Consider the following 13,549-nt stretch of genomic DNA (forward strand, 5'->3'; position numbering starts at 1 on the left):
GCCACCATTAGCCTAGCATGATCAGCACACAGGGCGCCCCATTGGCAGCATCACCCCATGCAACCCCTCCAACCCCCAACCCCACCCCATCGACGCTTCCCTGTTTTCTGGGTTTGGCTTTGTATATCTATCTATTGATTTGTCCATCTATTGGTCTACTTGTTCCTATTTAGGGATTGGTACCTTTTCCTATTGATTATTTCGGGGGAGGACCGGGTGGCAGGGCTCTTGTCTGTGTGATGCTTCTGACGCTGCGACATGCTCACTGTGGCCCGCCGCAACCTCCCCTCCCCCTCCCTGCCTCCTCCTCCGCATTTCTGGACACCTTCCATCGTCCGCTGGCTACAACCCCGCCCCTCAGCACCCCCACTCCCCATACACCCAGCATCTGTGCCTCATGTCTGCCATTGACAGTGTGACATAAACAGCTGAAAAAAAAAAAAACAAACAGGCGAGCTGCAGGGCGCTGTGTCCCCCGTGAGGAGCAAACCTACTGTCTTTACAGCAGCATTTCCACGGCCCCTAACGTAACCCCCACTCCCCCCAACCCCCACTCCCTCCACCAAACGCTCTTCAAGTCAAAGAGCCACTTGACTGATAAGCGCTAACGCTGTTAGCAAGCGTAAGGGCCTGGTTATATTTTAAAAGCTTACCAGCCTTGCCTATCTCTCGTTCATTTTCCTTTTTTTTTTTTTTTTTTTTACGGTAAATAGGAATTAATTTCCAGCCACCCACTGAGACAGATGGACCTGAACCTTCCCACCACCACATGATTCATCCTATTACTCAACGATGTTGTGTTGTTGTTGTTGTGACCATCCATAACAAACAGATTATTACCAGTTGATGGTTGTTTGTCAATCTGGAGGGCTGCTGGTGACATAATGCTGATCAGCAAATGAGATAAGGTGCCATCTGCTAATGGGAACAAGTCGTAAGAGCGACACCGACCCGGCGTGAGGAGACACTCACGTCAGGTCTCAGCTCATGTGTGCGTCAGTGTGCGTGCGTGCGTGTGTGTGTGTGTTTCCAAATCTATAAGATTTTCTATCATTTGCTGCTTGAAGCGTTCTGTCACCCGCAGCGTGTTGTGTAGTGACGACCCCTCGCCGCGTCTTTATGGCCTGACCTGCTCTGCCCTGTCTCTGCCCCTCGACCTCTCCCCCAATCTCCCTCGCTCCCACCCCAATACACCCCCACAAGCAGACGAGAGCCAGAACATGGGCAGCGACACCAGCAGCCTGGTCCAGTCCCACACGCACTCCTTGAGGAAGCGAGAGCCGGTGGACGTGCCCTACCAGACGGCCCAGCTGCACCCGGCCATCCGCGTGGCCGACCTGCTGCAGCACATCACCCAGATGAAGTGCGCCGAGGGCTACGGCTTCAAGGAGGAGTACGAGGTAGGGCAGCACACCCTACCCCCCAACCCACCTCCCTCTCTCCACCCTCCGAGTGCAAGCGGAGTCTCGTGTGTGACTTGGTCGTGGCTCTCAGTTCGGTAACGAGGCTTCGTTTGCAGCCCCCCATCCTCGTCTGGTGTGTCTAGCTCTGTGTTCTGCAGCACAACTGAGTGGTTTCTTCTTCTTCTTCTTCTTCTTCTTCTTCTTCTTCTTCTTCTTCTTCTTCTCACAAGTTTAAATATTTATGTAAAAATAAGCGTTAGTTTTAATAGATGTGGTTTTTAAAAAATCTAAAAATCTTCTGGGTGGTTTCTTCTTCTTCTTCTTCTTCTTCTTCTTCTTCTTCTTCTTCTTCTTCTTCTCCTCCTTCTTCTTCTTCTGCTTCTTCTTCCAGATTCACTTCTATGATAAATTCTTAATACGCCCTGTCTCTGTGTGTTTATGGTGTGATTTGTTTTGTTGTTCATCTGTTCCATGTCGTCTGCAGCGCTTGTGTTTCCGCTTGTGTGTGTTTGTGTGTGTGCACGCGCGCGCGTTTGTGTGTCCGTCTGTCTGTCTGTGTGGGTGTGTGTGTGAAATGCTGCTGTCCCACTTTCCCACTTCATAGACTTAGCAAGAGAGAAACCTAAACTCTAACAATCTCGAACCCCCCACATCCTCCACCCCTCAAAACAAAATACACCACCGCTAACAATAATAGAGACTGCAAGAATTAGCCTTGCGCTAGCTAGTAGCCTCTTTGCCCGCCTCCGTCAGAATCAGGCCCAACGAGGTTTTTGACGGCGTCGCGCCGCCACTCTCGCAAGACTCTCGTCAGGCGACACCATTGCTAATCTGACACCGCGCCTCTCGCCGACAACCAAAACAAAAGATTTCGCCCCCACGAAAGAGCATCGCTCTCATTTCCCCTCATTAGCGCGGCAGGCTGGCAGGGTCTTGGCGGCGCTCCAGGCTCCGCAGCAGCAGCGCTGCCTCGTCTCGCCCTCTCAAACGGGGGCCCTGACACTCTCTGAATCCGTCACTCTGATCTGCTTTGCTTCAGTCCTCCTCTGGCTGATGCTAATGTCGCTAACGCTAATATCGTCGCCCTTTTTGTGGTTTTATTCTGATTTTGTTGCGTCTTTTTTTGTTTGTTCTTCAAACGCAGCTCACCGCATATCTCATGTACGAAAGAAGATGAGGGCCACAAGAAGAGAAAAAAAAATTGGAGTTTTTTCAAGTTTCCATCTCGATTTTTAATTTGAAAATTCGTACGTCAACTTCATTTTCAAAATTCGAAACTTTCATTCTCAAAATGTTCACTTTAATCACAAATTTTCAGCTTCATTCTTGAAATTTCAACTTCATTCTCGAATTGAAAACACATATTTTTTCTCTTTTTGTGGTCCCAATCCTCTTCCGTACTTTTGTTTTTCAATCGCCTTCTTCGCAAATTGACTCACCACCACCTATATGGCTGCAGAATTCAAACATTGCATCCATGCAGATCGTCAACTAGGGCCGAGTGCTCGGGGGCCTCATTCATTCGGAAAAAAGGAGCGTCGGCAACCGTCACATGATTGCGTAGCAGCCGTTACCTCTCTCTTGGCTTCAGGAAGCCTCTTCACGGGACGTGTGAGTCCAAACTTATTCTCCCTCAGGGCGCGAGAGAGAGAGAGAGAGAGAGAGAGAGACAGAGAGCGAGAGAGAGAGAGAGAGAGAGAGAGAGAGAGACAGATTCAAACTTGTGTGTTTTGTTGGGCTGCTGTCATACACATATTTCTATATCATCCTGTCTTGAGGTCAGTGGCCTTTTTTATTAACCGTTGATTCTTGAAGATGAGCTTGGGGGCCAGTGCTCCTCCCAACCTGTTGACTCACTGTGTACTATATCTCTCCCTGACACATGCTTCTTGTTATTCTGTACGTTAACTTTGGATCAGATAAACGAGGTAAGCCCACACTTTTGGTTGTTCATGACTTCTTGTAGATGATACCACAAATCTGACAGAGTGACGGTGCTTGCTGGCTGATGTCCTTTTTTTCTTCTTTTTTTTTTTTTCATAACGCCCAGTAGGATTTTTCATTTTTTGCCGTCTCTCACATTTACTTATCTAGTCTGAAAAGGGCATTCACCGGAAGGAAGCCATGCAAAGACACCAAAGTGTGACATCAGATGATTAGATGTGTGGAACAGCAACATTTTCTGTTCTTGGCTCATTTTGTGTGTGTGTGTGTGTGTCTTGTTAAGTCTCGGCACTGTCACTTTGAATTTCTTTCTTTCCTTCCTTCTCATCAAAAAGCTCCACCACTTAATTCTGATGTTTCCTTTGCAAAGCTTTTTTAACGGCACATCCAAAGCACTTTAAAAGCACGGCCATGAAAATGACTCAAGACAACAATCTCATAACAGTATGTTCATAAACCACTCTGACACCTGGGTCAATGACTTTATTATCATGTAGATCCACCACATAGCAACTAATTCACGTTCAATAGCACGACTTGTATTTGAGGATGCAAACGCTTCACACAAAAAAAACAGTGCTGTGCTACTTTGCCAAAAAAAAAAAGAAAAGAAAAAGCTTTATAAAGCCAGACTCTGACAAAGTACTTGCATGTCCAAAGTCTCTTTGCACGTTGAGACACAGCTTGAGAGAGTGACGGGGAAGCCGAAAACAAGTGTTCTGCTGTCACTTGTTTTCAGGCTTCTTGGAGGTCCTTTTTTTTTATTTTTTGTTCAATGTTTTTTTTTTTTTTCTTTGAGGGGCTGGAGAAAAGTGTGGCGTCCAGCCTTCTGTGCAAGTAATGTGAGTCCGAGAGGCACCGGCCACAAGTGGACGGCGCTCGATATCGACGGGCATCCTTTTCTCGCCGCTTTAAATGATTCATTAATTCAGAGGCAACTCACTTAACGATTCCACTTCGTTGTGTTTTGCAACCCCCCCCCCGCCCCTTTTTTTTTGTATTCATTTATTTTTTTTCCCCTGTACTCTGCCCTTGGTGTGTATATTAAGTAGGCCGCACCCGCAGTAAGTGAGCACACAGACTGCAACCGTCTCCTCCACTTACAGTAAGTGGTTTTAGACAAAAGAACCAGTGGAGCTGCTGAGGGGAAGATGGGGGGAGGGGCAGGGGGAGGGGGAGGAGTCCGGGGGGCTGCAGTACAGCAGGTAGCGTGTAATTAAAAACATCCTTAGTTAGATTGGGGGCCGGTGGGAGTCGGATGCGGATGGTGCGGCAGCGCTCAGCCGGAGCCACAAAACTATTTTTCTCTATTTTCCTCCTCAGGTGAAGCCGTCCATTGTTTTTCAATCATTGTCAGATGAACTTTATGGGTAGCCACTAATTCTTACTTTTATTGCCTTTTTAAAATTAAAGGCCATCATATTATGGCTCCCCCTTGGGAACTGCTTTATTGCCATAATTAGGTTTTTCGCTCCCTTTTTTTTTTTTTTTTTTCTGAGTCCAGGTCCCAAACGGCCCGAGGAAGGAAGAACACTGCGCGAGAGACGAGTCAGGGTCATTTTAGTCTAAAATGGAGAAGCCATTGTAAAGTTGAAGCGTGTTGAAAGGGACGATGATTTGTCAGCAGATGCTCAACATTAGAGCCTCCAGACTGATGGCTGGAGTGACTCGGTCCCAGGAAATACTGCCTCCGCAGCAAAGACTTGAATCTCTCTCTGACACCCCGAGTGAAACATCTTTTTTTTTTTTTCCTTCCTCGTCTTCTCCTTCTTCTTCTTCTTCTTCTTGCATATTAAAGCCGTTCCTCAACCGAGCCACTAATCCCCGCCACTTCATACGGGAAACGTGTCCTTGTGGCGTGTCAGTGAAGCCTTTATTTGCCAGAGACAAACGGCGCTCAGCCCGTCGTAGCGCTCGGATGAATGTAGCCGCTCGCCTCCCTGGTGATTGGACACAAAGAGCTGCGAGAGAAGCTGCTCTTCTCCGACGGCCCATAAACGCAGCTTCACCTTCAGGTGGCCGCCACTGTAATGTCTCAAATGTGGCATAGGCTGATCTGTGAGGGAGGGAGGGGCGACGGGGGCGGGGGGGGTTTAGGGGGGGGGCAATTTTATTTATTTTATTTTTTATTTTTTTGCCGAACAGCGGCAGACTGGTGGCGGCGACTGGAGACGCATTTTCATAATTTGGCTTAATTGTGGCTGGTGATGCCACCCGAATGGAAATCTCCCCAGCGAGGGATGATTAATATTTCATGAGGGTAATCTGAGCGGAGCACTTTTTGATCTGCAGACGATGAGCTGGCTTTTACCCCCCCCCGCCGCACCCTCACCGCCGCCGCTTTTTTTTCTTCTTTCTCTCCTTTTCCATGCGCCACAAGCTGATTGAGTCCTTCAGTGGAGGCAGACAGACAGACAGACAGACAGACAGACAGGCAGGCAGGCAGGCAGGCAGGCAGATAGACAGACAGACAGGAAGCCACTGCCCTGATGCCACTTGGCAGTTTTTTTTTTTTTTTTTGGCCCGTCTCCCCCAGAACCACAATCCCGCCTGTGTTTCATGTCTAATAACCATGTAAATATCTCTCAGCCGCCTGGCCTCTCATTGTTTCCGTCCAAATGCCAGTGTCCTTTAGCCGCCTTTCTTATTAAAGTGCGCACAAGTGACAACATAATTCATCTGGCCCCCTCTCTCTGTTTTTGTGTGTCTCTTTGCAGAGCTTTTTCGAAGGACAATCGGCACCGTGGGACTCGGCCAAGAAGGACGAGAACCGCATGAAGAACCGATATGGGAATATTATTGCATGTGTGTACAAAGCACCTCGCTTACTCGCTCACTTGTGTGTGTGTGCGCGCACGTGTGTGTGTGTGCGTGTGTGTGTGTGTGTGTGTGTGTCATTCCTATTCTTCGGGGCTGATTTATTGGCCGGCCGTGTGACTGTGGATAACTATAAGCTGCTCAAACAGAGTTTTATTATCAGCCGACAAAAGCAGCTTTGACCTTTCCAATCTGCTTCTATATTCATCTGGCTGCGCCGTCTTTTCACTCGCGAGGAATAAGCCGCGCCGGCGTGCGGCGCACAACACAGACGCCCCACGTTTTTTTCCTCCTTCCTCTTAACAATGCTGGATTTTTGTATTTTGTAATCCATTTGTTTGTTCACAACTGCTGTTTGATTGCGATTGGACTGTTTGTTTCATTCGAGCCAGCTCTTTGCCAACTGCCTTAGCCGGAAGCGTCTTTAAAGAGGCCGTATTATATCCATTTAAGCCATTTAGTTGGTCGCCGCCCTGCTCCAGTCTAGCCTGCCTGGCAGCAGTAAGTATATTGAACCGGGTGTCTGCTCAGAGTGACCATCCGCTCTGATCAATTGCTATGCACAATTGGTTGTGCAATGACAATAAAAGCTTTATACATCTCCATTAAAAAACAGCACCATTAGCCATCTGCTAAAACCACTTTTGTCACAAACTTTGGAGGCGTGTCAGTGAGGTGCAAGTGCCCTTTGTGACATCAGCACGCATGCTCTAAAGAGCGGAGCGAGAAAAAGAAGCAGCGGATGTGCTTCACGTGCGCTAATTGAACGTGTTCTCGGAAAACACGAGCGAGACGGTCAGAGACTGATTTTAGATTCAACGCCGCCATGATGAATCGTCAAGGCTGCATAAACCGCATGTCGTGTACATTCACCCAACAATGCGCGCGGCCTTAAGGGGCAGATCCTCAAAGAAGGGCACGCAGCGGTAAAATGCGGCGCGTTTTGCGGCCGCAACCTGCGCCACGGATGCGGGGATCCACAGAGGCTTTTGCGCTAATGACATGCAGGCGCAAACACGCCCCACAAATGCGGCTCCTGAAACAGGTGGGAATGTTGCGGTCTGGCAACCCGAGAGCAGTTTGCGCCAAAGGTTGTTTGCGAGTGCATGTGTTTGGTTTGCGTTCATGGACGCACGGAAAAGAAAAGAAAAATGTTCGGATCGTGAGCCGGCTGCCCTCGCTGCTGGAGCAAGCAGACATGCAACAAAAAAAATTATATTCAGTCTCAGTGAAAGAAAGAAATGATGGGAAAGTATTTCACTGGCAGTCAGTGGCGAACAGAGGAACTCTGCTAGGATAAAGGCGCTCCTGTGCTCCTGGCATTACGATGCCTCCTCCGTCTACCAAGACTGCTGCCATCATGGAAAGAGAGTCAAGACGCAAGACGCGTCAGTCACCAACACCTGAGTAGCATTTGTATTTTTCAAAGCCTATCTAAAATATTGGCATATATACTGTAGTCTATGCCTATCTATGTATAAGATTTGGGGAGCCATATATATATATGTCAGGCTTTCCAGAGAGGAAAGTTTCACTCAGAAGCCAGAAACACTTTGACAGACAGAAGCTGCGCCTGGTTTTGGCTGGCGGTGTTTGCGTCTGTCAAACTGCGAGCGCAAACTCTTCCTGGATCTGCCGCTGTTTGAATGAGGCACATTTGCATAGAAGGGGGCGTGTCCTTTAGCCTGTAATGACTCATTTAAATACATTCAAATGAGCCTGGCGCAGCCCTGCCGCTACTTGCGCCCCTTTATTTCCCGCCGATTTTCCCGTCTGTGGATCGGTATCACCGTTTTTGGCGCCGTTTACACGGATTTTCTGCCGCAAACGCCGGGCAATCGCTTTGTGGATCTGGCCCTGTTGTGCCTCAGCCCCCATTATCAGGCATATGTGTCGCATTCATGAGCCCGACCTTGTAAACTCTTTGTAGGAGCTTTATGAAGCCTTTCGGCAGCACATTTCGCACAGACCGAGGTTTTTATTTCAGGTGACATCCGCGATTTTCTTTTTTTTTTTGCTTTCACTTGTGCCACAATCTGGTCAGTGTCCCGCTCCACCCGTCTCATTCTCGTCCTCCTCCCCTTACTCCTCCTCTGTTTTATTGCCCGCCTCTCGCTTCCCCTCTTTTTATTCTCCTGTTGCCCTCGTTAATATGATTAATTCAACGCCGCTTTTTTCCTCTCCGCCCCTCTTCCAGATGATCACTCCCGTGTCAGGCTGCAGGCCCTGGAGGGGGAACAGAGCTCCGATTACATTAATGCAAATTACGTTGATGTAAGTACACACACCAGCCAGCGCCACCAACGCAAAGGTCACTGCGCTTCCTCTGGAGGAGAGAGAGGGCGCTGGTGCCGCCGTCACCGGGGGGGCCTGGGGGAGCAGGGGAGCCCTGCGCTGTCTGCCCATCTCTCTCTCTCTCTCTCTCTCTCTCACTCTCTCTCTCTCTCACACACACACACACACACACATACACACACACACAGGAGCAGTGTCTCTTTATTTTAAGTTTAGAGGGCTATTGTATCATGCGGCTGTGTGTATATATTAGGAGGGATGAAGGTCAGAGGATGACAGATAAGATGAGGGAACACACAAGGAAAACAGGTCAAAGTTCAAGTTTTGTTTTAATGAACAGTTTTATAACAAAGATACAAAATACAAAAACGTTATTCAGAAATGTTAAGAGTTTTTTTTCATATTTTTGATACAATTCACTGTTTTGTTTTGTTTTTTTCAGTAAGGAAATAAGAGATGTGCATGAGCCTGCAGAGCAGGTCAAGGACACTGAGAAGAAAAACTGAACCAAAAGAAGCATTAAAATGAACAACAAACAAAAGTAGCCAGGCTGAGTGACGTGAATAAATCTAGATACAGTTTGCTATAAGACAGATCTCTTGGAAATGGAGGCCCCAGTGGTGGCTGGGTAATAGCACACTGGGAAAGTAAACGTCCAAATACTCCCTCAAGTCTATTCTGCGTCTGGGGGTTCCGTTTGAATTATGGACATCATCTCCTGAGCCATTCTGTGAAGCTTCATTACAATAAGATTTTTTATTTATTTTTTTTTGCAAACCTTAAGGGGAAACGAAGCAGAGTAGAGCAAAACAATTTCCTCAAAGATAACAACAAAAAGAAGGAATTTACAAGTCGCCACTCACGGCTAGAGATTTTCTGTCCCCGTCTGGGATCAAACCACACAATGAGTGTTGTCGGCTTCACCTTCACCCCAGTCGTGTTTACAGCACAAGGCCTGTTTGCTCTAGTGTTTGAGCTTTGTCACCTATTGTTCCACCTTCAGCAGTATTGGCTATGCGAGCACCCAGTTGCAGACGATGAAAGGCTGGAGAGGTCGGTGGGCCAGCGGCAGACACAGCTGTGAAGGAACAGAGCATTGTTAGGGGTTTAACAGTGGGCACTCAGATTCTCAACAAAACGCCTCTTTAATGTTGTTGCAGCAGGAGCGGCACAGTGGCATTAGCACACTAGGTAACATTAGTACAACAAGATCAATGTGCAAGCTTACATGCGCCTCCTCTTTGTCAATTAATGTTGTGTGTTTGCTTTGATGAATCGTTGTCTTTATTGTTTTAATGTGCTGGAAGAAGGCCAGATGTCATCCTGGGACAACACACTACACGTGTTGCCATTAGGACGCAACACATTAAGTCCAATAAGTGTACAATTTGGAACAGAAAAGTCATTAAATAATGGTGGGATGTGAGTCCACTTTGCTCTCGCAGCGTATACCTGACCTGATTTACTCTTGTTAGCAGCGTTTCTGTAGCTGGATGTGTCCGGCGGCTCATGGAACCCCCACTTTTTTTGAGCAGATGCTTCCGCTCCACGTGTAATGGCCTGGTGATGTACCGGACTGCCTAAGTGGTTTTCTACTCAGGAGAGAAATCTCCCATCTCTTCTTCCCCAACCCCTCACCTCTAATGTGGTAATTTGTAATCTCTTGTTACGCCTTCAAACATAAATTCATAATGCAAGGTGTGCCACAGCGAATGCAGTGGGCTTAAATTATTTACCTTTCCCACTATTCAGTTTATGGGCCATTATGCCGCCGAGGAGACACTCACAATAGAGCGGGCCCCATTATAAGATAAGAACACACACATGTTAAAGAGGCTCCTGATTGAAACTGATTTTCCTCCACTTCCCCTGCTTGGCTGAAAGTGCTCGGTAAAAATGCAGGCGGACTGGTAATAATGTTTTTGCTCTTTGGAAAAGCTTTTTATGCCGTCTCGAAGCTTGTCCTGCCCAATAAAATCTTATTTGCGGAGCATTTCCAGCAGCGTTTGTTATTCCGCTTTATCGCTCCGCCGATTTATTTCAAGTCGCGTACCAGCAAACATGGCAAGTCGGGATGTTTTTATTTTTGTCTGCGCCGCTGAATGAGTGGCTTCATGAGCACTTGGGTGAGGAGGACACATGCTGCAGTAGATTGTTGTCTGCGTTCAAAGTGTATTTATGGATGCGCCAAGATTTTTGTTTGGACGTGCACGACAGACACAGATACTGTCGGAGTGCGCAGAGGAAATCAACTTCTTCCTGCTCGAGTGTTAGGAAGAAGTCATATTTGTGCACTTTTATTATTTTTAAGCATACTATAAATGCAAGTTGTCTGCGCTTCCTCCACTTGCATGTGTTTTATTTTTCAACCCTCTGGTTTGTGTGTCAGCCATGGCAATAGTATAATGTCCTTCTGGTCATTCTAGATCGGCGCCCAGCGTTTGGTTTGTTCTCAGAAGTGATTCTCTCACCCTGTGGAACAGGGCTTGCAAGTCCTGCTGCCAGTAAGCACAGAGACCCTGGTGCACTGTGCACATTTTCACTCATCCAGCAACAAATGTCCTTCTCTGCAAACAAACAGGGTTTTCCTCAGAGCTGTTCGCTTCTCACCGTGCCAGAGTGTTCTGATCAGACGGGATTAAAAAATAACTTTATCTGACGTTATCAAGATACTCATTCATAATCCACGGGAAAGGTCATGGTTGCCTGTTGAAAATGACCTTTTTCATACGGTTTAATTTTGACGCATGTGGAGTTAGAGGGGGAACACATGATTTCCATCATTGTTGGGCATAATGTGATGATATATATGAAGGTATGAAGCTATATTGATTTATTTTTCTTTATAGAGTCAGACCAGCTGTACGTGCGTTTTAGTGCATGTGAATCTCTCCCTCCTCCTGCCTGTCACAACAGTTGCCCTTCCAACATTACAAATAGAAAGAAGGAACCTCCTCTACTGCAGGCACAAGTAACTGGCAATAGCAACTCTAAATCCAGACAGTCGTCTTTTGTTTCCAGAGCTCTATTGCAATGTTGAATTTCTAAGGGGACAACTATCACTGGTGGACCTGGACAGACACTGACATTGAACTCTGCTGAAATACGTGGTTTAATTTGACTGTAACTGACTTTGAGTGAATAAAAATAAACAAAAAAAAGTAGGCAGGTCCGTCACTGAAAGTGGTCCCCGTGGAAACACGACATGGAAACAGAATTTCGGTAAAAAAAAAAAAGAAAGAAAGAACAAAATAACAAAAAACAAAAAGGTGACCCTCCACATTGTATGTACTGCGTCATTTTAGCTCATCCAGCTCATTCACATGCACACCCTTGCAAGATTATATATTTTAATCATCATTCGACAGTTTCATCGTTCATGCACTAGGTGGAAAGGAGTGTGAGCATGTTGTGGTCTCTCGCAGTGGGGAAAAAAATAACGTATTGCCACTTTATCTGGACTAAGACTATAAATAAATGTAGTGTTGTGTAATATACTGTATAGTGTAGATGTAATCCTAAAGTTGTTTGCATGATATAATGCAATCAAAGGAAAAGTAAGTGCACTATTGTTGTTGTCCACACGAGTCAAGGCCTCAAAATAATTAGTATGTTTATGTTGGAGTGTATTAAGCTAAGCAATCACATATAGTCAAATAAATCGGCGATAGAGGAACTTTACACTGGATTCAAGAATGTGGGTAAAAAGGTTCACGCTACCGATACAAATTTGTGCCTGTAGGCAAAAATTGAGTCGAGGGGCATTTGCTTTTTTTTTTAGACCCCACAGCCCAGTGTTACTGGAAAGTATTTAAAAAATGATCACAGGAATAAGCAATGCCGAGCAAAATACAGAGAACATAACACATATTTAATGCCCCCTTTGGAAACACACACATCCCCATTAAACTCAAACCCCTTTTCAATTAATCATTCCAACGTGCCTTCATCCGTGCGCGCTGCTCGCCGGAACACAACTCTCCTCCTCCTCCTCTGCCTTAATGTGTGACTCGTGTCTGGAAGAAGAAGAAAAAAAAAAACAGTAGCGGGTCCGTTTATAGTAAGCTCCACTCACCTGACAGTCACTGTCAGGGCCCCGTCCTGTCTAATCCTGGCAGCATGCTGGGCTTCCACTTTACTTGACAGAACTTACATGAAAGCACAAACAAATCTCCTCCTCAGTGCAGAGATAAAGAAGTCATTAAAAATGGAGGAGAGTGGAAGAGCTGAAAGAGCCCAGCGGATGAGAGGCAGCGAGAGCGAGCGAGCAAGAGCGCCAGCAAAATATCCTTTGTGTTCCTCTCCGCCTTCATTGGAGGAACCGTTAATCACAGTCCAAGTTAAATTGAATATGAGGGAGATAAGCAGAGCAGCAGGGGTGGGTGAGTGGGAGGTTGGGGGTTGGAGGGGCTGAGGGGGGCAATCAAGAGGAGCGAGTGAGGGAGGGCCGGCGACGAGCCTTTAAGTCCTGATGTTTTGTTTCCTGCCTCACGTCTCCGGAGAGAAGACAAGGAATTGGACAAATAAAACTTGGAGGGATTAGAGTAATCCGTGAGACTGGCTGCCCTATTGTGAAGATCAGTGCTGTTAGTCGTATCTGGGGGATTATCAGCACTTTGGCTGCTTACTCCAGAGGTGCAGCCACATGCAGAGCGGGTGCGTGCGTGCATGTTTTTTGGGGGGTTTTTTTGTACGCTCCTCCAGTCCCCCCCGACCCCACCCTCCACCCTCCTTCCCCTCCCCACAAGCTCTTGGAGACGCCTCGGCATCCGTCATCAGGCGCCAAGACAACGAGCCAGGTAGCAAAACAGCTGGCAGCCCCACAGTGTTTCTGATAGGCAAGCGCGCACATTTTCACAACATATTGTATATTTTTGTGTTCTTTTGTAAGTGCCTGCAGCGTTCATTTTCACCACAGAGACGCGGCAGCAGCTCTCGCTGCTCCTCGTGATGCTCAGGGCCTTGGAGCCACAAGGAGACACAAGGCCATGCACTTCAAATCTCGTCCCCGCCAAATGGGATGCTACCTCACATATGCAATTGCACCATAAAAATATTTTTTTTTTCAACGCATTTACTTAATCGCATGC

General features: G+C 47.0%; 1 protein-coding gene across 4 annotated transcripts in view; it reads left to right on the forward strand.

The window, feature by feature from the left end:
* The window catches only part of LOC142885482 (receptor-type tyrosine-protein phosphatase mu), a 170,496-nt gene that overhangs the window by 128,224 nt on the left and 28,723 nt on the right, over positions 1–13,549 (forward strand). For all 4 annotated transcript variants that reach the window (XM_076021959.1, XM_076021961.1, XM_076021960.1 and 1 more), the window contains 3 exons: positions 1,207–1,400; positions 6,065–6,152; positions 8,362–8,438. In XM_076021959.1, coding sequence (XP_075878074.1) covers positions 1,207–1,400; positions 6,065–6,152; positions 8,362–8,438 — 359 coding nt within the window. The remainder of the gene's footprint in view (positions 1–1,206; positions 1,401–6,064; positions 6,153–8,361; positions 8,439–13,549) is intronic.

The sequence above is a fragment of the Nelusetta ayraudi genome, unplaced genomic scaffold (genome assembly GCF_046127955.1).
Source record: "Nelusetta ayraudi isolate G7.1 ecotype Tasmania unplaced genomic scaffold, CSIRO-AGI_Nayr_v1 ptg000011l, whole genome shotgun sequence".
NCBI classification, from domain to species: domain Eukaryota; kingdom Metazoa; phylum Chordata; class Actinopteri; order Tetraodontiformes; family Monacanthidae; genus Nelusetta; species Nelusetta ayraudi.